Source organism: Musa acuminata, chromosome BXJ3-8 (genome assembly GCF_036884655.1).
Source record: "Musa acuminata AAA Group cultivar baxijiao chromosome BXJ3-8, Cavendish_Baxijiao_AAA, whole genome shotgun sequence".
Lineage (NCBI taxonomy): Eukaryota > Viridiplantae > Streptophyta > Magnoliopsida > Zingiberales > Musaceae > Musa > Musa acuminata.
In genome coordinates this window covers 5,389,117-5,414,901 of record NC_088356.1, presented here as the reverse complement: position 1 = coordinate 5,414,901, position 25,785 = coordinate 5,389,117, and the positions used below count along the sequence as shown (strand labels likewise).

Sequence of the window (25,785 nt, the reverse complement as noted above, 5' to 3'; positions counted from 1 at the left end):
TATTTAGAATTAAGATCTCATTCAAAAATCGGATACTAGGTAAGGCCTACCCATTTTAATTATTTTTCTTTTTTACGGCCAATTTAGAATTTGAACCGGAGGCCTTGTCTGCGGCGAAACTGATTCGTTATTAGAGCTCTCTGGTGAGGGCCCCGATATGGGTTTGGGTCAGACCAGTCCGAACCGAAACAATGGACCGGTGTTTGAATATCGAACTCCTGCCGCTTCATTCCGGCTCCCGAGCCGGTGTGTAACGGTCTTTAGTGGAACCTTCTGGATGTCGATGCCGCTATAAATATCTGAGCTTCGGATGCCTCTAACGGTCGGGAGAATGGAAGAGGAGGGAGGGCAACGATCAAGCTTTGCCGTAGGGTTGATAGGGAACCGAGCGAAGGAGGTAACTCCGATTCATCACTCGTCTTTCTATTGTTCGCTTCCATCGGTACGATAGAATCAGATCGTTCTATTGATTCTCTCTCCTCCCATTAAGATCATTTACCGTCGTTTACTTGATCCTGCTAATGTTCTATTCCGATCTTGCTCTGATCTGAAGCTTCTATTGAGTGTTTGAACGGAAGGATTGAATCCTGTTATTGGTTTAAGTTCGTTTCAGCTTTTTGTGTTTGCAACTTGTTTCTAGGGTTTTTTTTTGCGACTCCATGAAACAGACGACAATATAAGTTCACCATCCGTTCTTTAGGATCCGATCTTTCTCCGTTTCCGCAGCTTGCATTGGCGCATTTGAAGATAAAAATCTAATCGTGTTTTCCGTTCTTTATTTCTTGGTAATATCTCACTAGGGCTCCTTCCTTGGGACGTACAGAAAACGGGTGAACGGACGAATTAAATCATTCTTTCTCTGCTTCGTGTTCAGATCTTTCTGCCTGATCTTTCTGATCTTCTAATCCAATCTTTCACTGGTTCAAAGCTTGTATTAGAGTATTTCAACGCAAGAGTCAAATCTTATTCCTAGCTTACGTTTCTCCAGGTATTGTGCCTTCAATCGTTTCTAGGGTTCTTATTTTTCTCGGAACACTGTAAAGTGGACAGAAAGTAAATGTAAGCCGGGCGTCCGTTCTTTGATCTCTTGGGGAATATTACCGCTCAGCCTTAGCTACTCCCCTAATCCCAAGCTCTGTGATACAGTTCTGATCAGACAGGCGTCGATCTTTAGTGTGATTGGCTAGGAAGAGGCGGAAAGCAAACACTTCACTAAGATATTAGAAATAGAGCTTGAAGCAACCATAGATTTCATATGTCCAACTCGCCATGCCTTTGTGTTTCCAAGGTCCAGACGCCTGTTTTCAGACATGAACGAAGTGAGTGAACAGTGAAGGAGCTTTGAAGCACAGGTTCGTATTAGTAATACAGAAAAAAAAAAAGAGAAAGTGATAGCTCAGAGTGTAAGGAGTTCCAGGATCCATTATATAAACATATAAAATGATAACCAATACACAGAGAAAAAAAATCAACCCATTTCCCCGGGAGAAATGCTTCTCTCAAGGGAAAATTTGAAATGCTCCGAAGGATACCCACCAATTTCCATTGTCCTGCTATATACAAAGATTATAATATAGCAGAGCATTGGAAATTGGCTCAGGAAATATTGGATATGTTGCAAATGAGTGAGAATAGCAGTCGAAAAAAAGGATTCAGTCGTTTTGCTCCCTTGAACACAACCCAACAATTTCCATTGTCCTGCACTCCTGCTATGGACAAGGATTGTAATATAGCGGAAACATTGAAAATTGGCTCAGGAAATATTGGATATGTGTTAAATGAGTGAGAATAGCAGTAAAAAAAAGGGACTTGGTTGTTTTACTCCCTCGAAGACAACCCAACATGGATTCAGAAAATCATGAGCTGCCTTTCCCCGAACATCCAATTTCAACCCAACATTGAAAATTGGCTCAGGAAATATTGGATATGTGTTAAATGTGAGAATAGCAGTAAAAAAAAGGGACTTGGTTGTTTTACTCCCTCGAAGACAACCCAACATGGATTCAGAAAATCATGAGCTGCCTTTCCCCGAACATCCAATTGGATTTGGGAAGTTAGTGTGCTTAATCCCCATACATTTCTCCCCTCAAACAACCAGCACAATCAAAATTGTCTATGCATGAACTAGCTTGTCGGGAGTCTTTTTTGGGTCCGATCTATCTACTAATAGCTCCAGAACTTTCTCTGTTTCTGAAGCTTGCATTGAATTACTTGAACATAAGAATCCTGTTTTTTGTTGTCTTCATTTCAGGCTTTAATTCGTGGTCATGTTTTTCTAGGTTCTTTTATGTACATGGAGAAAAGATAATTATAATTTGAATGTGGTAATTTACTGTGCCTTTGACTCTTTATTTTGGAAAAATGTGAAGTGGATAAAAAGAAAACTATTCAGTTGAGAATCTCTTCTTTGAATGCTGGCTTGATAGGTTAGATTTTATTTTATATCATGGCTTTGTGTTTTTTCATGTCCATGTGGAGAATGAACAAGGTGGGCATCTAGTTCTAATTGATGTCCCATCAATGATTCGGTACATTGATTGATTCTAGGTTGTTTTTATTTTTAGTTTAATGACCTCATTCTGAATCAAGAAACAAGCAAAGAGACAGGTTTTGTTTTTGTATCCTCATTTTACTTCTCGCCATTGTTCTTTTGCAGCCTTCTTGTGGTTTTTAAGTGTGCATTTAGGAGTTCAAACGAATTGTATCTGAACATCTAGGTGATTTATTTGTTCTCTAGGTTTATTCTTTTTTTATGGTATACTGCAGAACAGAGAAAGATAGCCGTGATAGGTGATCTGTTCTTTGATTTTCTAGGGCTGATGAAATATTGGCTGTAATACTTTACGGTTTTGAAATTTTGGTCGGCACTCTTTTAGATTGTGGTGATTATTTTTTGATCAACTTCTGTTATATCATATTGGGATTGATAACGAGTGAAGGATGTTAGGTTTCTCTTATTTCCTTTGTCTGATTTTCTGGAATCAATGTTGTTATTCCTTGCACTAATATGAAATATAAGAAGTTGCAAAACTGACTGGATTATTGGTTTCCACTTTTATTTTTTTATATGATTATAATCACAATATTTCTATTATCAGCTATTGAAAATGGGATGTAATTATCAAATTATCCATTATGTGTCCTGGATGATGAAATTTTAGTTAGGTCATTTGGATTCTTGGTTTGATCTACTTTTCCATCATCATCATCATGCTTTGTCTAACATGAAAATTTGTTACACTATGAAACTTATTTGTAAAATTATAAGCATCTTCAGAGTTTTCTTGGACAACATATTATAATTGGTGAAGCTGCTTAATGGCAATTTGTTTTTAAATCATGGCTTGAATACCCAAAATAGTTTATTCTCTAAGTTTGTGTTGTGTCCATCTAGAAGGTATTGACATCACATTTGAATAAAAAAGTTACTCTATTTGAGATAAATGACATACAAAATAAGGCTAATTTTGTAACAAAAATATAGCTTAATTTTGTAATATTTCTTTTTTATAAATATTTGCATAAATAATGTTAATTATAGTTGTATATTTAGAATAATTATTTTGAAAAGCATGTGTTTGGCTTGTCAGGTGGAACATATTCATACTAATTGGTGTACTATTGGATTTGATAAAAATGATATCGAGCTTTCTATTGAATTTTATTTTCTCTTATGAAAAAATTATGGTTTTGAATTTTACGTCAGATTGTCTGAAATGGTATTTTTAGACAATTTCAGACAATCTGACATAAAATTCAAAATCATAATTTTTCACAAAAGAAAATAAAATTCAACATAAAGGCAAGCCTATATACATTGACCCTCCCCAGCCCCGCATTGGTGGGAGCCTCGTGCATCGGGTATATCCTTTTTTTATTGTTTGAAATGATATCCTATAAATCTAAAAATGATGACTACCTTTAAAGTTTAGTTTCTTCTTATATGAAGTCATGAACTGAATCTCAAGATCCTATTATAAACATGCCTGGTCGGAGGCTGCATAGTTCCTTCAATTCTTCATATTTTGTGCACTACATTACCATTTTGATAATCAGGTTGATCATGAAATGCCAATCTTCATGGCTTGCACAAAAGTATTTATCAGTTCTTTTAAATTATGTCATCAGTTTTAACTTTTCCATTGGGTTTTTCTTCAATGGCAGACAATAGGACATTCATTTGTATGGACAAATTTCTTCCAAGCTAGATTTCGAGCACATAGTAATCCTTATTGTTGATTTCCTATGTCATAATATGTTAGAACTTACCATCTATGTAGGTTGGTGTTGCAGCTTTTGACTTGAGATCAGCCTCATTACATCTTTCTCAATACATTGAAACTAGTCGTTCATACCAGAACACAAAGACATTGCTGCATTTCTATGATCCGATGGTTATAATTGTACCACCGACCAAACTGTCTGCAGATCATATGGTGGGAGTCACAGAGCTGGTAGATAAATATTATGCATCCAACAAAAAGGTCATAATTACTTTTCAACTTCATCTCCAAGTATTTGTCATATGCTTAATGACCTTCAAATGTGCAGGTCACACTACCTCGTGGTTGCTTCGATGATACTAAGGTCATCTACACTTTGTTATTTTTCTTTGGTTTAGTTATTTAATACTTCTTACATGCTTCTCTCAAAGTATCATTTGCTGCTTTTCTCAAAGGGGGCTGTGCTTGTTAAAAGTTTGGCAGCTAAGGAGCTATCTGTCCTTGGTTTGGGTACTTTCCATAAGCAATACTATCTATGCCTGGCTGCTGCTGCTGCCACAATCAAGTGGTATGTTAGTGTCACTTATTTAATGGTTCCAAAATTTATGATATTGCTATCTTGTTATTCATGTGGCTAAATGCTACCTTTGAAGTTTGGAGTCCTGTTTACTCTCTTTAGGTTAGAGGTGCATAATGAAGCCGGCCTTTTTTTTTCCCTATCAAGCTCTTCATAATTTGACCTTGCACATGATTGGGATTTTTCTTTAAAAAGTATAATTTGATTTTTTTTTATAATCCAAATGACCCTAATATGAGGTTTTACACATAAGTATCTGATTTACTAAAACTCTGTTGGGTGTTGCTACGGAAAATAGTAGTAAAATGATGGTGGTTGAATTGATCAAAGATAATGGTCTCTGAATAAAAGCTAAATGACAGTCAAGGATTCATGTGGGCAACCGAGTTAAAGATATCTTGTTTGTCTTAACACAGTTTCAACACCATAACTAATGGATACTTATTTCTGAACTTATGGTTTTACTACTTTCAATAATTTTTAGAGACATCAGATTGGCTTGAAGCAGAGGTTTTTTTTCTTGTATTCTTTTTTTCTGTTAAACATTTAATGGCATTGTTAAATTATATCTTTTAATGTCAAAAGTCATACTTGTATTAGATTCTATTGTTACATAATAAATTATGAAACCTAGTTAGTTGGACTTTTGAGTTTTTTTTTAGAGCATTAACTGACTTACCCAATGAAATTAACTAGGTTCTTTGCTCATTTGGTACCATGAATGGCATATAGATTTTGTTGCCATTCATAAAAATTCCCTAATTTTGATATTACAGGATTGAAGCAGAGAAAGGTGTAATTGTTATAAACCGCTCATTATTGGTATACCCTTGCATCCAACTTCACATGATAGTTACCTTTTCTGATAGGAAGTTACTAGATGCTGTGATGACCTTTTTGTTTGTTGTCACATTATTGCATTACTTTTATATGTGTTGTCACATGTTTAAATATTATTGCCATTCAATGAAAATAAGGATCCATCTTTTTGTACTTAATATTTACATTTGGCTCTACTTTTTACTATATAATCGGCTAAAGTAAATTGGAAAATGGACACAGGGAATATTACAATCATAATACTGATTTGCATATATAAAGAGCAAAAGTTTCCAATTTTCCATGGTCAACACAAAAATTAATTTTAATATAAATGTTACCAAAATCGTACATCTTGCAATTAGACCGGCAACAATGCTCGGTCACTTCAGTAGTGGTAGCATGAAAGACTTCATAAGCTAAGTACACATGACAAATTGAAACTAAACATCAAAACGTTGGATAAGCTACACTTGCCTAATTTAAAGATGGTGAAGTCTTTGTGATTAGTATTGGTGTCGGTGATCCTTGCTTAGGTGGCCAATCGGGCAACTCTGTCCAAAATCCAATCCTTGCTAAAGCGTAATGACCTCACTTGGATGGTTGGAGGCACTTGAAGACATAGTTCCTGAGGTGGAGTTAGACTCTTGATCCCTCTTTGCCTGCACCAAAACAAAATCTATTTTTCTCTCCAAATGGAGGACTTAGAGGTGGCTTTCTTGTCCTTTGTCAGTCTACATGGAAAGATGAACAATAAACACTTTAGAGGCCTTGAAGGACCCTTTGTCCTTCGATGTTCTCAAGGCCTTCAAGAACTTGTATCCTACTAGTTTTGTTGAAACCTTTCATTCCCTTATGCATGCCTTTCTCCTTCACACCTTTTTGCTTCTGTTTTTGTTCTTTCCTTTTGTTTCTTTTTTGGTACTTGTTTCATACTTAAAATAAAATAAGCTTCACCTCTACTGTTTTTACCTAAAAAATTAGTATGTCATCTGCTATTATTTTTATCAAAGTTCTTGGTTTCTGTTTGACTGACTAAAGATCTCTCTCTCTCTCTCTCTCTCTCGCTCTCGCTCTCGCTCTCTCTCATGCCTTCCTTTCCATCTCGTGTTTCTTACTCTTCGCTATTCCTTTTTTATTTATGTTACAATTTCAGTCTTCTGCACCCTTTGCATGAAATTTATTTGTTGGACTTGTCAAACATCTCGGGTAAATGGCACTTATTTTTTTATTTATGTGCTAGAATTGATAATTATTTCTGACAGCATACTTCTCAGGTTACCTTCAATGGTTCATTTGACCACATGAACATCGATGCTACTAGGTATCTTTTCTCAGTGATGCTTTGCTATATTTATGATAGATGTAGAGCTAGGAGCATGAACCAATTTTGCTTTGTGTATTGTCTCTTAAAATTTTATCTGAAATGATAAAGTGTTTTAAGTCTGTCTGATTCATGCACCAATGTAAACAGTGTCCAAAATTTGGAAATTATTGACCCGTTACATTCTGAATTATGGAGCACCAGCAACAAGAAGAGAAGCCTATTTCAAATGCTGAAAACAACGAAGACTGTAGGAGGGTATGCAATAATGCAACATCTTGGTGGTCATACAACATCTTTTTGTGCTAATATTATATCAAGCATAATCTTTTAGTAGTTGTAAGGTAGTTTTAACTTTTAACAATGATATTTTCAAGTAGATACATGAGAAATCAAGGTTCGTAATTTCGTATTGTACCAGTGTTTCAAGCTTTGCTCGGTATGGTATGATACAAGCATACCAAGCGATACGCTAGGGTGTACCACTCGATACGTATATATATATATATGTATAATTATATATTAAAAAAAGGAGGCGTATGCTGCCTCGGCGATGTCGTCTCCTTTTCTTCTCCTCGTCACGTCAGACGAGGAGAAGATTATCTGCGGCGTTCGGTGAAGGCGTCAAAAGCCACAGACGCCTCTGGACTTAGGCGAAGAACGCGGCGAAGGCTACAGGCGTCTCTGGCCTTCGGCGAAGAACGTGGCGAAAGCCGCAAGCGTTTCCGGCCGTTGGCGAAGAACGCGGTGAAGAAGAAGTCGAGTCGTCGCCACTTCGGTACCTTCTAGATCGGGATCGTGGAGGGAGGGCGGCACCGGATCGGAAAGCGTCGAGGTTCTCCTGATTCTCCCTCTTCTCCCTCAACGCTTCTTCTTCCCTCGTTGCAACCAGGCTGATAGTGCATAGTAGCGGGCGGTCTATGTACCAGTATGTTGGCGGATGGTATGTACCACCCACTACGGGCGATATTATTCGAAATTAAAATCCTCGTGAGAAATCATTATTTAATTTTATATCTTAATATTGTTTGTTCTTGATTTAACAATTTGGATTGACCGTCAGGTACTTGGATAATGTTTGGTTTGTGGGTCATGTTTTCATAGAAATTTTAGTCTGGCATTAGTTCTCGATTTATATACTAGCTTTTAAGATTTTCTTCCAGAAGCTGTAAAAAAGAATAATAAGGCTAATCCAAATAACCATTATCTTTAAAGGAACCATTATCCAAGTAACAATACATGATATCTTACCTAAAACTCTTTTATATTTTTTTTGTTTTTGTACAAATCTTATTGATTTTATATTGATTTGGTATCCAATACTATTACCAAATCTAAATTTTAAACCATGTCCTGATCTCATTCCATTTGTTGTTGGATATACCAAGTCATTTTGGTCAGCACATCAAATGTGGACTATTATCTTCTAGGTACTCTTTCTAGTTGCAAATTTGATTTTGATAATTATAATATTTGATGGCAATGGCGTTTAAGATTTTGGTACCAATAACCAACATTTGATGTGTGGTTATAGAATAAGATGATACACACGTTGCTTGACTGCTACAATATTTTTAAGCAAAGCATGGGATTTTTAAGAATGGATTTTATTTATCTATTGTTATGATCATTGCTTTCATTTGTTAATTAGAAAGAGTAGAGTTTTTTTTTCCTTTGCTTGATAAATAGACCTTCATTTTCTTCAATACATTTTCAAATATAACCTAAACAATTATTTATTTTTCACTCCATGTGTACGTATAGGCCAACTAAAATTGTTTTGCATACACGATGACCATCTATATCAGTCATTTAGATTCTAGTCTATTATATATTTAAATATGGTGGACAAGGATTGCCTAATAGTTTGCTGTCTGTCGGCACAAGCAAAGTCATGCAAAACCATGCTCCATCATGTGGAGTTATGCTAGTTGTGTTGAGATATGTTTATGCACTAATTTTGGGGCATGTTGTAGACAATGCATTTGTAGTGCTGAAAAAAGGTATTAACAATTTGGCATGTCCCACTGCCACAAAAAATATTAGTTCCTACTGAATGTTTTGGTGAGTTTAAACTAGTTGAAATTCTCGTAGATCACCCGTCAACATTGTTGTAAACTTGTAATTGTAATTTTGAGGGTTTCGATCAAAGTGATAGTTAAAGCTCTAACTGCTCTTTTCCTTTCTAGCACTCTCTAAGCTAGGGTTTTGACATATCTCCTTTCTGTCCTTCAATTTCTCTGGCCATCAATTGGCTGCCCAAATGTAGATGACCATCTATGTTCCTTTACCTGCCCCCCATTGCTCCAGCTATTGGAAGGCTTCATTTTTATGTCATTATATTTTCTCACTTATCAGTGATCTATTTTTTGAACTTTGACTAGATATATGACTTTCCCTGTCAAGCACTTGTTACACCATCAGTTATTGATGGTCTGAGACTTGTTGGATGGTATTTGGCATATGGTATTATTTTTTATTCTTTCCCTATTTTCTTAGAGCTGATGGACTTTTCTCACTTATCAGTGATCTATTTTTTGAACTTTGACTAGATATATGACTTTCCCTGTCAAGCACTTATTACACCATCAGTTATTGATGGTCCGAGACTTGTTGGATAGTATTTGGCATATGGTATTATTTTTTATTCTTTCCCTATTTTCTTAGAGCTGATGGACTTTTCTCACTTATCAGTGATCTATTTTTTGAACTTTGACTAGATATATGACTTTCCCTGTCAAGCACTTATTACACCATCAGTTATTGATGGTCCGAGACTTGTTGGATAGTATTTGGCATATGGTATTATTTTTTATTCTTTCCCTATTTTCTTAGAGCTGATGGACTGAATGATTCTTTTTCTGACTTTTCTCCTAGTTGTACCATCAACAAATTGGCATGCATTAATATGATTTTGTATGATATTTTATTGTTTTGGCCTAGGGCTAGCAGAGTACCAACTTGTTTATGTTGTCTGTATGGTACCACTTTTATATACAGGCACCAAATAATGCTTCTTCCAGCCCAACTTCTTCGAGTCATTTTCTTTTTAATTTTCAAGGTCTAAAGATTGATGAATAGCTTCAGCTACTGTTGGGTAAAAGTTGTATGACTTCTTTTTTTCTCTGTTTTCCTATTTATACCTTTGACAAATCAGCATGCATCAAGATTATACAATTTGATATTCTATTGTACTGAGCTAAGGCAGTTGAACACTATTGACACCAAGATAAAAATTCCTTTATTATTCATGATTTTTTGTCTGTGGAACCTCTTGTTCCACAAATAAAAATTCTTTTTTTTTTGGGTAAAAGTTGTATGACTCTTCTTTTTTTTTTTTCTCTGTTTTCCTATTTGTACCTTTGACAAATCAGCATGCATCAAGATTATACAATTTGATATTCCACAGATAAAAATTCTTTTTTTTTTGGGTAAAAGTTGTATGACTCTTCTTTTTTTTTTTCTCTGTTTTCCTATTTGTACCTTTGACAAATCAGCATGCATCAAGATTATACAATTTGATATTCTATTGTACTAAGCAGTGAGCACTATTGACACCAAGATAAAAATTCCTTTGTTATTCATGATTGTTTTGTATGTGGAACCTCTTGTTCCTGTAGACAACTATTTTTTATGGAATATGTAGATATAATGGTTATTTTAGCCCAGCTTTTAGCATCACTTTCTGCTCCAAGGTCTACAGATGATGGATAGTTAAGACAAATCTACACAGTAGTAACTTGTAAAAGTAATGCTTAGGAAGAGGAGTGGAAGTATGCTTATAAGTTGGATGAATGCTATTTGGTTATAAGGTGGCATGATAACCAAGCATTGGTCTTCTCTTGATTATACTGTCTATTATTCCAAGCATGCAGAAAAAAAAAAGAAATAGACATTTACATGTGTTTTTCCAGTGATTTATTTCATTTACAATGTAATCAACCCAGTGACACTTTCCCTCTTCTTGCTTTGCTTATTACAATACAGATAATCTGTTATATTCCAGGGCTAGATTACTTCGCGCAAACTTGTTGCAACCTCTAAAAGATATTGAAACTATCAATGCTCGATTAGATTGCTTGGTAAGTATATTTTATTTTATTCATATTGTATTATGTTATTTTCCCGAAGCTAATATGAAATCTTTTAATTTTGTATTCATAACAAAGAATTTTATATTTTGTGGCTACATATATTTCAGTTTATTTTTCATTTTGTATTAACCCCTCTATATTTCTTCTGGTGTTGTGCTAATTATCTTTCAGTTTACATTCATTAAATGCCTTTTAGTGATGTCTTAGTTTGAAGCTCAGAACATGATAGTCATTAAGAATCTGAATCCTGTGTTGAGATATTTACTGTCATAGTACTTATATTCAAACCAAGGTTTTAAATTATCAGACCGCCACCAATTTCGGTAACATATTAGACCTTCACAGTTCCTGTATACCAAGCTATATTATCCAAAATCATTGACTAAAACAATAAAAAAATATAAAATGGGTAGTATATGTATGATATCGAGGTGTCTGTTTTAATCATTATTACTTGGTCGGTTGTACCAATAAATACTGGTGTGTATGTACTGTTTTGACTTATACTTTATTCAGGTTATGACAGGATGTGTCAAACTATCAATGTTCTTATTTGTGATGTTTGTTGACATTTGAATATCCTCTTAAATAAATGTAGGAAAAAAGGTGCATTGTTTTATCCAATGTTGTTATCATTTCACATATGCCTTGTTCTGTATGAAACACATTTTTTATCATTTCTTATTATTTTTAATTGTAAAATACAGTTATTGGTCACTTATTGTTCAAATTGTAAAATACGAAAACAACACCTGTATGAAACACATTTTTTATCATTTCTTATTATTTTTAATTGTAAAATACAGTTATTGGTCACTTATTGTTCAAATTGTAAAATACGAAAACAACACCTTTAAATATTTAAAGGTAAGGCTGCGTGCACATTGACTCTCCCCGGACCCCACATTGGCGGGAGCCTTGTGTACTGGGTATGCCCGGTCACTTATTGTTCAAATTCCCTTCAAGTTAAGTGTATTTTTTCAGGATGAGTTAATGAGCAATGAGGAGTTATTTTTTGGTCTGTCACAGAGTCTTCGCAAATTTCCAAAAGAAACTGGTAAGTTTGTATATTTTATTAAACAAGATTTCACATGTTGGTTATTTGTCAAATGATTACCATCAGCTGTTTAACATTCTCCTAGATAAAGTTCTCTGTCGCTTCTGCTTTAAACCTAAGAAGGTCACAGAGGAAGTTTTGAGGCCTGCAAATGGTAGGAAGATTCAGATACTGATATCAGACATCATAGTTCTCAAAACTGCTTTGGATGCACTCCCTTTCCTTTGTAAGGTATACAGATAAATTTAATTTGAGAGCATGATCATTGAGCTATGTGAAAGAAAATTGCAAAACTCATTGTCAGCTTTAGCAGTTTTAATCATTTTATTGTTCTGCATATGGTACATTTCTTTTGCATTTTAATAGCTGATTACATTCTCTGAAACCACTGCCTACTGTGTGCTTTGAGAACCATTTCTATCACCTGTTCACCACAACCACAAACCACTGACCGTGTACCTCTGTGATTATATTTGACTAAACATACCCAATATTGTTTATAGGTGCTTAAAGATGCGAAAAGTTTGCTTCTTCATAATATTTACAGGACTGTTTGTGAAAATAAAAATTATGAAGGAATGAGAAAGAGGTTTGTTCTTCTAACATTTTCTGTATTTTGTTCGTTTTCAGCATTCAAGTTCGTCTTTGCATTTTTTTTTTAGGGATATTAACTAGGCCTATTTGACTCAAAGCTAAGCGAAATACTAACTGTTTCATGCATCTGAATCAAGGAGAGTTTTATAAGATCTTACCTTGAGTAGCTATTACTTTAATTAATAAAGATATCTTCTCTCTATTATGTTCATCACATATCTCTTGAGTGTTAAATTGAAGTCAATGTAGTGATTATTATGTTAGATTATGTCAGATTTATGTCTTACCAATCACAGGAGGTTGGTGCATGCTGGACTTTATTAACTTAATCACATAAGTCATTAGATTTTGGTAAGTGTATTCATGTTGACCTTAAGCCAATACAATGTGAACCCAATATATCTTGCTCCAAGTGTCACTTCTATTTCCGACTTCCAAAAAAAGCAAAGATTTTTACATGGTTAGCTCTAAAAGATAGGGCCCACTTGGGATAAATTATAGCAAGGAAGAGATGGGGGAGGAGAATATTATGTCTTTGGCCATCATTTCGTGACTCAGTTGGTTACATTCTCTTAAATTGACCCTTTCTCAATCAAGATTAGAGAATAAGACGTAAGTGAGCAATTTTTGCTACTTTTCAATTAGTTTTGCTGCATCTTCACCTAATTTTCAGATAAAAAATTAAACCTTGTTCAGATAATTTATTTGGTATTAATTTTGTTTTGCTACACTTAAGCTATTGATTGTGTTTTCTGTAGTAAGTTTCTCCTCTTATTTTAATACACACACATATATGAAACCTAATCCGTTTGATCTTTTCACCCAATAACTTGGATATGATGGTGCTACAAGTTCTGAATTACAATTTCAATATGTCTCGGGCGGTACATACCGGTCCGAGAGCCTCTCGACACGCGGACCGCTTGCTATTGAGCAATATCAAATTTTTGGCCCCGTATTGAGCGATACGGGGCTGTACCCGGGCAATAACGATCGAAATTTCGATCGTTACCAACCTGTACTATGTTGTAACCGTCGAAACCGATAGTTGTCGATTTATATTTATTTTCTAACGATCAATTTGACTGTTGGAGGCATCTTAAAGGGTTTCTAAACTGTTTTGCTCCCCCCTTTTTCAATTCATTTTGTTATTGCCTTGATGCTGTCGACTGTGAATCGACACGACTCATTTCCGTTCGGAAGGCCCGAGGTTGTCCTGACAGCCCTCGTGGCAATTAGGTGAGGTGGTTGGAGTTGGTGAAGGTTCGATCGAAGCGATCTCGAGGTGGTGGTTGAACACATGAGGTTGCTTCTGAGTCGGACCGAGGTGGGCCCCGACCTCCTCGGGGTTCTAGGGGGTGAGCCGAGGCGTGCCTTAACTTCATCGGGACCCTACATAAGAGGTCAGTGTCGGGGGGGATTTCCCGATCCGACACCTTCGATAGTAAAGTTAATCTTTGTGGAGTGGGAACAATAAAGGTTTTCGAGTTTGGCGCCTTGTTCAGGCCTTGGGTTCAGCTTTTATACTTGGGCAGCCGACGAAGGAAGACCGATGGTTGGTGAAGACTAGCTCGTACGTCCTCTTGTGGCTCATTTATGTGGACGGTTGATCGATACAATTCTTTATGGCACATCGTCAGTGAAGGACACCTGCAGGGGCGTCGCTTGCCAGTCCCGACGGTTGCCTGGAACAAGTGGACGATAATCGTCTGTGGAAGCTGACTAGGGAGAGGTCAGACAAGCTTTGTTGCCTGGGGGTTATTGCTCCTGGCGGTTGGTCTATACCGCCTTTCCCCGAGTCGTAGTCTACCAAGGGTAGTAGGTCATTGCCCTGTCGTTTGCTGTTGGGAAAGCGCGATGCAGGAATTTCCCTGCCTATGTCAACGTCTTGGTGGCAGCTAGTTGGCAGGTCACAACTAATGTCAGTATATTCCCTATCATTCGTCCCCCCCAGAAGGCGTGTTTTGAGACTTTGACAAGGGGGCTCGAGGCACGTCATTCGGCCTTTTTATTCATTCAGGGTCTTCGATTTTCACGTTTTGGGTGAGGATGTTTTGAAGCGGGTTGGGTTTCCCAACTCGCACGCCTCGAGCGTGTTATGCTCGACGCCCCGTTGTGGTGCGGGTCGGATTTCCGCCGTGGCGGGTCTTGGATTGATCCCCATAGCTAGGCTTGTGGCTTCGCCGTAGCAGGTCTTCAATCGATCGCCATGGCAGGATTTATGGCTCCGTCATAGTGGGTCTTCTATTAATTGCTGTGGCAGGCTTCCGTCGTAGTGGGTCTTCGATCGACCGACATAACGAGGCTTGTGGCTTCGCCGTAGCGGGTCTTCGATCGCCGTGGCAGGATTTATGGCTCCACCATAGCAGCTTATGTCGTAGCGGGTCTTCGATCAACCACCGTGGTAGGATTTATGGCTCCTCTGTAGCGGGTCTTTGATTTACCGCTATGACAGGATTTATGGCTTAGTCGTAGGCGCTTCTGTCGTAGCGGGTCTTTTATCGACTGCCATGGCAGGATTTGTGGCTCCGTCGTAGCGGGCTTCTGTCGTAGCGAGTCTTCGATTGATCGCCTTGGTGGGGATTTATGGCTTCCATCGTAGCGGGTCTTCAATCGATTGTTGTGGCGAGATTTATGACTCCGTTGTAACGAGCTTCCGCCGAGCGACTTTTGCCATAGTAGGTCTTCGATTGACTACCGTGGTTGGATTTATGGCTCCACTGTAGCGGGTCTTCAATTAACCGTCATGGCGGGATTCGTGGCTCCGCCGTAGTGGGCTAGAACAGATGCATTCTCATTACCATATCCCGGCGGAGTACACAGTGTCCGTTCCCGAGCTCGGGTAGCGTCCCTTCCATTTGGCCCCTAGGGGTTTTTTGCCTATCACGTGATGCTCTGGAGGCGGGGTTGCACCTTCCTTTTCACCTCGTTACTGTTAATAAGGCGTATTTTGGGCCTAAGACACGTCACAATTGATGCCATACGCCAAGTCAGAATTTGTATCGAAACGCTGTTCAACATGTCCCGTCCCGAGAGCTCGGGCCGGTGTCGTCTGACGTCGCTCCGCACGTCTCGAGACGGCGACCAGTTAGAAGTGTCGTCCCATCCCTCGAGGATCAGCGGCCACGTCGAACTAGCGTGCAACCGACCCTCGTACAATAGTATAAAAGCCCTTGGCCGGCATCCGGCTTGGGAGAGGACAAAAATACAATTGAACCCATAACTGACTTGCTCGTCGAAGGCCATTTTTGTAGGCAAGCGGCCACTCCCGAGCCACGAGCGCCTCGACCTGGGAATCGTCGTCTAGTGAACGAAGGCGAGCTGCCAACCAGCCCGGGAACGGAGAGACGCTGCTCGACGCTCGGATCGAGAAACGCTGATCAACACCCTGTTACGAGGGCCCGGCCTACCTCGGCGTCCAGCTCAGCCGACAGAGAACTCCTGACATCGACCCGTGGACCAGGCCGTGCTGACTCACCAGCCACGGCACATTTGTTCACCAAAACTTTTGGCGCTAGAGGAAGGGCCACGTCGCAGGAGCTCTCCCCGAGGGAGAACCACCGACCGGTCTCCCCTCTATCGAGCCCGGAAATCAGTCCCTCCCCACCCTCAGAGACGGGGGGATCCCGGCCTCCCGACCTTCAACGACCCAGGTTTGTCGCCCCCCAGACTTACCATAGGACCCTCGGTCGTGACACCCGAGGCGTTCCTCAACCTGACCAAGCAAGTGCAAGCTATGGCGGGCATGATGCAGACGCTCGTTCCGCTCATTCCTCATATCGTGCAGCTAGCGGCTCCCCCGACCGACCCGACCCGACCCGGCAGAGGCCGAGCGGGTAGCAAGTTGGGACGGGAGAAGCCCGAGAGCAAACGGCGGACCTGAGAGGTCCGCCCGAGCAGAACATACCCGCACCCTGCCGAATCACACCACCCCACTTTGAGCCTGACACCATATCGTCTGACTTCGCGGATGACTCGCTTAGGGCCCAACTATCCCGGGTCAACCAACACTTGGACGAGTTCCAGTGCGAGTTTCGAAAATCGCGGAGCGAGTCTAGCTCAGGCGGCTCAGGCGGATCCCCTTTTACTCAAGAAGTAGAGGACAAGCCGGTACCCCTTAATTTCAGGCTATCGGCATTAGAGACATACGACGGCGGCTCCGACCCCGAGGAGCATGTCTTCGCATTTCGGACTCAGATGGCCCTCTATGGCACCTCCAATGCATTGATGTGCCGGGCATTTCCGACCACTCTCAGGGGATCGGCACGAGCGTGGTTCAGCCGGCTGCGCCAGTCCTAAGTCTTGTCCTTCGACTAGCTCGCTAGGGAATTCGAGCAGAACTTCCTCGCCAGCGTGCGACCTAGGCCTTCCATGGCCACCCTGCTCGCGTTATCTCAGCGCGAAGATGAGTCGCTCTCCCAGTTCGTGGCACGTTTCGCCACTAAAATCCAGGGATTTTCGGACGCTCACCCTTCTTTAATCATGCAGGCATTTCTGATGGGCCTTCGAGGTTCTTTTGGTCGTTGATTGAGAAGCCGCCAGTAACTGTCTCTGAAATGCTCCAGTGCGCCAACTAGTACATCGCCGCCGAAGCGCTGGTGGCGGGGAAGCGCATGGATGGCAAGAGGCAAGGGCGGAACAATCCCGGGGAATGACCTCCGCAGCCCCGACGCAACCCCACCGAAGGCTCGAACGACAAGAGCTACTGCTCCCGAGGCCCTCGCCTCTCCCCCTGAACACGTCTCGTATCGAGATCTTTCTCCACGTCAAGGAGAAGGGTCTCTTGCGACAACCCTATCCCATGAGAACCACTCACAAAGATCGGTCCAAATATTGCAGGTTCCACCGGGACTATGACCATGACACGGAGGACTGCCGCGACCTCCAGAATCAAATCGAGGAACTGATCCGGAGAGGTCACCTCGGACGTTATCTTAAGGAACCCCGGGAAGCAACTCCACGCCCCAGGGGAGCCGTTGAAAGACAAATCGACGTCATCTCCGGAGGACCAGTAGCCGGCGATAACAGCTCTGCGACGAGGAAGGCCTACGCTCGTAGCGCGGTCAAGAAACGTCCCCGGCCCGAGCTCGAGCCTGAAATAACTTTCGAGGCCAAAGAAGTCGAGCGCTCTTATCATGACGATGCTTTGGTGATCTCCATCCGGATCGCCAACGCTCGAGTCAAAAGGGTGATGGTCGACACCGGGAGTTCCGCCGACGTCCTTTACCTCGACGCCTTCAAGAGGCTCGATTTGACCAAGGAAGACCTCACCCCCATGGCGTCAGCACTCACTGGGTTCACAGGGGATTCCATCTCCCCGCTCGGGACCCACCGTCCTCCCTGTCACCATCGGGGAAGAGCCGAGAGCAAAGACAATAATGACCACCTTCATGGTAGTCGATCTGCCCTCGGCCTATAATGTCATCCTCGGCTGACCGACACTCAACAAGTTAAAGGCGGTGGTTTCCACCTACCACAGGGCCATCAAGTTTCCGAAGTGACCCGGGAGAGTCAAGGCGATGCTATCTCACGGCGGTTACTCTCCCGGGGAAATCGCGCCCAAGTCAAGTCCCCAACCCCCGTGAGGGACCCATAGCACCGATGCCGCTGGAGCCTCCCGAGCAACTCACCGAGGTACCCCTGAAATGGAGCCGACCCGATCTGACCGTCAAAGTCGGAACAACGCTCCCCGAAGCAGATCAGCTCCACCTCATCGACTTCCTGAGGAAACGCCGATATGTTCGCATGGTCACCCGAAGAGATGCCCGGGATTGACCCAGAAGTGGCCTAGCATCGGCTTAACATCGACCCCGGGGCTCGGCCAATGAGACAAAGACCAAGGAAGTTCGCCCCCGACCGATAGAAGGCAATCATCGACGAGGTCGACCACCTTAAAAGAGCAGGATTCATTCCCGAGGTTCAATATCCTCGGTGGCTATCGTATGTAGTCCTCGTTAAGAAATCTAATGGAAGCTGGAGGATGTGTGTTGATTACACCGATCTCAACTGAGCATGCCCCAAGGACTGCTATCTGCTTCCCAAGATAGACCAACTAGTCGACGCCACCGCGGGCTATGAACTCCTTACGTTCATGGGCGCATTCTCGAGCTACAACCAAATTCGAATGACGACTCAGGATCAAGAGAGCACCGCCTTCGTCACCAACAAAGGGGTGTATTCCTACAAAGTGATGCCCTTCGGCCTGAAAAACGCTGGGGCGACTTACCAAAAAAGGATGGTCGATAAACTTTTCAAGCATCAGCTCGGGAGGAATATGGAAGTATACGTTGACGACATGATCGTAAAGAGCAAGGCCGCAAGCGCGTCGACCTGGCTGAAACATTCCAAACGCTCAGACGATTCAACATACGTCTGAATCCCGCGAAGTGTCTTCGGGGTTAGCTCGGGGAGGTTCCTCAGCTTTATTATTCACCAAAGGGGGGTAGATGCCAACCCAGAAAAGGTGTGGGCCGTAATCGAGATGCACTCCCCGCTCGGTCAAGGAGGTGCAGCGACTCGTCGGGAAGTTGGCAGCGCTCAACAGGTTCGTGTCACGTTCGGGCGACAAATGCCTCCCTTTTTTCCGGGCTCTACAACAGGCCGACAACTTTACATAGACCTCGGAGTGCGAAGAAGCCTTTGAAAAGTTTAAGGCGTGTCTCGCCCGCTTTCCCCGACTTGCCTCGCCCGAGCCGGGCAAAACCGTTGGTCTTTACTTGGTGGCCTCGGCGTAGGCAATCAGCTCGGTGTTAGTTCGGGAGACACCACCAACGCAGCAACCCGTATATTACGTCAGTCATATCCTCATCGGGCCCGAGGCGCGGTACTCCCCGATTGAGAAGCTAACCCTCACACTAATGAAGATGGCTCGAAAGCTGCAGTCCTCCAACTACGATAGATCCTTTCCAACTACGATAGATCCTTTCCAACTTCGACGCATTAGGTCGGATGCTGCGGTGGTCGGTCGAGCTCAGCGAATTTGACATTCAGTACTCCCCCAGGACCACCATCAAAGCCCAGGTACTGGCTGACTTTATTTCCGAGCTAACTCCTGAAGACCATGCTATGGAGTTGGAGAACAACAAGAGCACGTGGACCCTGTACGTGGATGGCTCGTCCACTACCGGAGCAGCCGGGGTCGGGCTTATCCTCAAAGGCCCGTCAGGAGAAACCTATGAGAGGTCGCTCCAATTACAATTCCGAGCCACCAACAACGAGGTCGAGTATGAGGCGCTACTTCACGACCTACGCCTCGCTCTGGAGATGCATGTAGACAACCTCGAAGTCTTCAGCGACTCCCAGCTAGTAACGGGACACGTCAATGGGAGCTACGAGGCCCGGGACCCAATGATGGCGTTATACCTGATGGAGGCAAAGCGGCTCGCCCACCGCTTTAACAACCTCTCAATCGCTAGAATACCTCGGGCATAGAACACGCGGGCCGACGCGCTAGCCAGATCGGCCTCCGCTCTCAGCCCGGCGTTGGCTCCAACAACTGAGTCCGTAACGGCACCGACGGTGACGACTCATGAGGTCGCCAAAACAGATGTACCATCAAGCTGGATAGAGGAGATCCTTCGCTTCAAGGACGGAAAGAAGCTCGACAACCCGACGGCTGCGAGACGGTTGAGACGAACCCAAGCATGGTACTGCGTTGTCGGCGGAAAGCTGTACCGAAGGGCCTTCTCTCAACCTCTCTTACGTTGCCTCGCGCCATCAGAAGCTGAAACGGTCCTCGCCGAGCTCCACGAGGGGATTTGTGGGGAGCACATCGGGGGACGAACCTTGGCCTTTAAGACCCTTCGACAAGGGTACTACTAGCTAACCATGCGCCGGGACGCTATGTCATACGTGCAGCAGCGCCAACAATGCCAAAGGCACGCCCGACTGCAACACCAGCCAGCAGTTCCTCTTACCCGGATGGATGCGGCCTGGCCCTTCGCCCAATGGGGACTCGATCTCCTTGGACCCTTCCTCCAACATCGGGACAACGACGCTTTCTTATAGTCGGGGTCGACTACTTCACGAAGTGGGTAGAAGCTGAGCCCTTGGCCTCCATTACCGAGAAGCAAGTCCAAAGCTTCACATGGAAGAACATCATCACCCGGTTCAGGATCCCAAAGGCTATCATCACCAACAACGGAACTCAATTCAACAACGCTAAATTCAAGGCCTATTGCCAGTCATACGGGATCCAATTGAGGTTCAGCTCGGTCGCGCGCCCCCAAACCAACGGCCAGACCGAAGTAATGAATCGGGCGATTCTGGAAGGCCTCAGGAGGAGGATCTCGGGTGCGCACGGAGCCTGGGTGGACGAGTTCCCCAGCGTCTTGTGGGCTATCATCACCAACAACGGAACTCAATTCAACAACGCTAAATTCAAGGCCTATTGCCAGTCATACGGGATCCAATTGAGGTTCAGCTCGGTCGCGCGCCCCCAAACCAACGGCCAGACCGAAGTAATGAATCGGGCGATTCTGGAAGGCCTCAGGAGGAGGATCTCGGGTGCGCACGGAGCCTGGGTGGACGAGTTCCCCAGCGTCTTGTGGGCAATGCGAATGACTTCCAAAACCGCCTCGGGGGAGTCTCTGTTCAGCCTAGCGTTCGGGATCGAAGCGGTCCTTCTACCCGTAGTGCTGGCTCTGTACGAAGAGCGGTGTTAGGGCCCAGGCAAGAAGGGATCGAGCAGGGAAAAGAAGCCACCACTTACCCAGACGAGCGACTTGGCCGCCCGCTTTACCAGCACTTCGGAGGGGGCGCAGTAGAGATCCTTGGCTATGATTGGATAGAGTGCCCCTTGGCAGTGGCCCATCGCCCCAGACGCGATTGTCGACCTTGAGGGTCGCCCACCGAGTGGCGTAGGGGGTCCCCGGCTCCCCAGCCTGGAGGTCAGCCATGTTCAACCTTCGGCCCGAGAGTAGACGCGACATAGCTCCCGTATTGACGTCGGGTGCGCCGGCGCCCTCTTGGAAGGGTCACTACCGGACGACCCGGTTGACCCCTTCCCCTTCACGCTCCCCGAGCCCTCGACTTGGCCGCCCGCTCTGGCAGCACTTCAGAGGGGACGCAGTAGAGATCCTTGGCTATGATTGGATGGAGTGACCCTCGGTAGTGGCCCGTCGCCCTAGACGCGACTGTCGGCCTTGACGGTCGCCCACCGAGTGGCGTAGGGGGTCCCCAGCTCCCCAACCTAGAGGTCGGCCATGTTCAGGGTCTGGTACTGCTCACCTTCGACCCGAGAGTAGACGCGACACAGCTCCCGTATTGACGTCGGGCGCGCCGGCGCCCTCTTGGAAGGGTCACTACCGGACGACCCGGCCGACCCCTTCCCCTTCACGCTCCCCGAGCCCTCGCCTTAGGGAGCGGCCCCGGGCAACTCCGGGATAGTGCTCGTGCCAACAGCTGGGTCCGAAGGCGTCCTCCGGACCAAGGTCTTCGTCTTCTTAGGAGGGCGACCTACTGTCGGAGACAATGACGCCCTCTTTGGTGTGCCCTCCTAGGGGGCACCCCCACCTCCAAAACCCTCCCCGTCTCGAGACGGGGGCACGACGGCCTTGACGCTGGTCGTCATCTTCACCGATCGAAGATCCACCATCTCTGCAAAAAATATCGGTCGGTCAGATGGTTCGGGACCAACGGACGAGCCATCATATGCGAATGGCCATACCCCCAGCGGCGGGGCTCAGTTCTGCTTCGACCATCCACTCCTCGCTCATCTCCTTAATTGCCCAAGAAGAGGACAAGATACCCCTCAGTCGATCCACGTCCGTTGTTTCTCCGGGTGCAACGGGGAGGTGCACCGCTGATCTTAAAACCGCTGCGGGCGGTCAGGTAATACCCGCCTTGCCCCTTATACAGGCAGAAGCAGGCCAGGAAGAGGGTCCGGGGCGGTTCGATCCCAGCCCCTCGACACTCCCAGATAAAGGCCACTAGATAGCTCCAAGAGTTTGGCGACACCTGGGACGGCGAGATCCCCCAGTAACGAAGGCAATCCCCGATGACAGCGTGCACTGGGAGCTGCAGCCCCGCCTCAAGGACCCCCACGGTCAACCCGAACCCGTTGGGAAACTGATCGTACGGTCGCTGTTTGGGCCGAGGGGCATGGAGGCCATAACACTATGGGATGCGATAACGATCCCGGAGTACCCTCAAAAGATCCTCGGTCACTACCGAGTCCACATCATGCCACGACTTGAGAACCTCAAGCGCGGCATAACTCCCTGAGGCCTCCGAGGAGGCGCTACCCGAGGACACACTGACTACTTCATCCCGTGGACTCCCAGAGGAAGAAGATGAAGGAGATGGAGACGGAGACGAAAACGAAGATGAAGACGGAGACATCCCGACCTCGAGGTTGCAAGAAAGAAGCTCGGGTGTGGGACGAAGGACCGAGCAAAGATGATAGCAAAGGTGATGACAACCGCTCTGGAAGGGGTTTATAAAAGGCAGGCTGCACCGTTGCAAGACGGCGATTAGGCTTTCCGAGAAGAGAAACAGTCACAGCATTTAAGACCCATCACAACCCCTCGGATCTACCAGATTCGCCCTCCTCGGAGCTCCCGCCAGGGGCATCCCATCACCCGAAACCCCCCGTCGAAGGCCATTCGAAACAAAAGTTTCCCGCCAGGTCCCATGTCGCTCCGCCTGGCTCGTCACGTGGCATGATAGCGTCCGGGCAAAAATCGACACCCCGTTCCTCGGGAAGGATTACCTCCGCCAATCGGGCGGCCGGGGCCGGATGAGGCGAGACCGACGCGTCGTAAATCGGATGACTGGTTTGGCGCGGCTCAGAGTCGGGGCCGGCGAATCGTAAATCGTGGGCTGTGATGGGGCGACTTGGTGAAGGATTGACGAGTCGCGGATCGAGGATCGAGCTGGAGTGACTTGGTTTGAAGGTTGGGCCTGTGGGCCGAATGACTGAGTCCGGGCTCAGGTTACCTGCTGAGCGTTGCCAACTTCCCGACGAGTCGCTGCACCTCCTTGACCGAGCGAGGGGAGTGCATCTCGGTTACGGCCCGCACCTTTTCTGGGTTGGCATCTATCCCCCTTTGGTGAATGATAAAGCCGAGGAACCTCCCCGAGCTGACCCCGAAGATACTTCGCAGGATTCAGACGCATGTTTAATCGTTTGAGCGTTTGGAATGTTTCCGCCAGGTCGGTCAAGTTTGCGCTTGCGGCCTTGCTCTTTATGATCATGTCGTCAACGTATACTTCCATATTCCTCCCGAGCTGGTGTTTGAAAAGTTTATTGACCTTTGGTAAGTCGCCCCAGCGTTTTTCAGGCCGAAGGGCATCACTTTGTAACAATACACCCCTTTGTTGGTGACGAAGGCAGTGCTCTCTTGATCCTGAGTCGCCATCCGAATTTGGTTGTAGCCCGAGAATACATCCATGAACGTAAGGAGTTCATAACCCGCGGTGGTGTCGACTAGTTGGTCTATCCTAGGAAGCGGATAGCAGTCCTTGGGGCATGCCCGGTTGAGATCGGTGTAATCAACACACATCCTCCAGCTTCCATTGGATTTCTTAACGAGACTACATTCGACAACCACCAAGAGTATTGTACCTCGATAATGAATCCTGCTCTTTTAAGGTGGTTGACCTCGTCGCTGATTGCCTTCTGTCGGTCGCGGGCAAACTTCTTTGGTCTTTGTCTCACCGGCCGAGCCACGGGGTCGATGTTGAGCCAATGTTGGGCCACTTCTGGGTCAATCCCGAGCATCTCCTCGGGTGACCATGCGAACATATCGACGTTTTTCCTCAGGAAGTCGATGAGGTGGAGCTGATCTGCTTCGGGGAGCGTTGTTCTGACTTTGACGGTTAGATCGGGTCGGCTCCTTTTCAGGGGTAACTCAATGAGGTGGAATGCTTAAAAGCGGCTCGTATCGGACGATACGGGGTTATATCGTTCGATACGGGGTGCTTAGTTATATCGTCCCGTATCGTCCGATACGGGACGATACGGGGTTACCTCCCGGCACAGCTCGGTAACGGTTGATTTCGACCGTTACAGCTTAGTAAGAGTGCTCTAACTATCAAATTGATCGTTGGAGCCCTTTCTCATATGTTTTTAATCCATTCTCCCCTATTTTACTCTATTTCATTCTCATACTCTCTTAAACTATCTCAAACTTTTTTTTTCTTATATTTGTACTCTCCTAAACTCTATAAAGCAACGATTTGTGAATTGAATCGAGGCTAATTTGGGAAGATTAAGAGGAAGAACTTTCTAATCAAGATGTATTCTCTTTCTTTAATTAGAGAGTAATTAAGATCTTTAATGTTATGATTAGTGTGTTTAATATTGATTAATTCAAAATTAAATACTTAGTAGGTCAAATATTTATATTCCATGCATATTAAATATTGAAAGATATTTATGATAGTAAAATAAGTTTTATTAAGTTTTATTAAAGTTATTGAATGTTGCGATTAGTCATTTTAATGATGAATTTTATCAAAATTTAATCAATTTTATATCAATTTAATGTGTTTAATACCTATTAAGATATTTGCCATGTTTATAATGTTGAAAGAGAAGTAATTAACTAGGTTAATCAGGTGATTAGTGTATCTAATGATTATTTCATCATAATTTAACCCATATTAGATCAAAATTACGTATTTAATGCTTCTTTTATGTATGTACCATATTTATGATGATAAAATAGGATTAGATATTTTAATAAAAATATTTAATACGACGATTAGTGATTTTTGATCGATATTTGGTCAATTCAATATGTTTATACTTTATAGCTTATTTGATTTAAATTTGGTAGGATCATTGCACCAAAAGAATAACCACATGATGATGCATGGGTTCATGCCCGAAAGATAGATAAGAACTGTCATCATTGACAATGTATTTATTGTGACTACATTGGCAAGGGTGGAGGAATAACTCGGGTGAAGATGCATTTGACCGGCGGGTATCCTGATGTTGCAAAATGCAAAAAGGTTCCGACGGAGATCTGTAAATTATTTCAAAGCAAGCTACAACAAGCAAAGGAAGATACATTAAAAAAGAAGGCAAGAATTGGGGAAGAATATTATATGGCTACGTGGGAACCAGTTTATGATCAGTATGAGGGTTG

At 43.8% G+C, this 25,785-nt stretch overlaps 1 protein-coding gene across 5 annotated transcripts in view; it reads left to right on the top strand.

Moving 5' to 3' along the window:
* The first annotated feature begins 330 nt into the window (after positions 1 to 330).
* LOC135644091 (DNA mismatch repair protein MSH4-like) overlaps positions 331 to 25,785 on the top strand; it is a 58,433-nt gene continuing 32,978 nt past the window's right edge. For 2 of the 5 annotated variants that reach the window (XM_065161531.1, XM_065161529.1), the window contains exons 1-11: positions 331 to 397; positions 4,281 to 4,484; positions 4,552 to 4,587; positions 4,679 to 4,791; positions 5,577 to 5,622; positions 6,897 to 6,943; positions 7,094 to 7,201; positions 10,950 to 11,025; positions 12,022 to 12,094; positions 12,180 to 12,325; positions 12,598 to 12,683. In XM_065161531.1, coding sequence (XP_065017603.1) covers positions 332 to 397; positions 4,281 to 4,484; positions 4,552 to 4,587; positions 4,679 to 4,791; positions 5,577 to 5,622; positions 6,897 to 6,943; positions 7,094 to 7,201; positions 10,950 to 11,025; positions 12,022 to 12,094; positions 12,180 to 12,325; positions 12,598 to 12,683 — 1,001 coding nt within the window. In that variant the 5' untranslated portion in view covers position 331. Of the gene's footprint in view, positions 398 to 4,280; positions 4,485 to 4,551; positions 4,588 to 4,678; positions 4,792 to 5,576; positions 5,623 to 6,896; positions 6,944 to 7,093; positions 7,202 to 10,930; positions 11,026 to 12,021; positions 12,095 to 12,179; positions 12,326 to 12,597; positions 12,684 to 25,785 lie in introns of those variants that run through there. The other 3 variants (XM_065161530.1, XM_065161532.1, XM_065161533.1) reach the window with 3 other exon arrangements.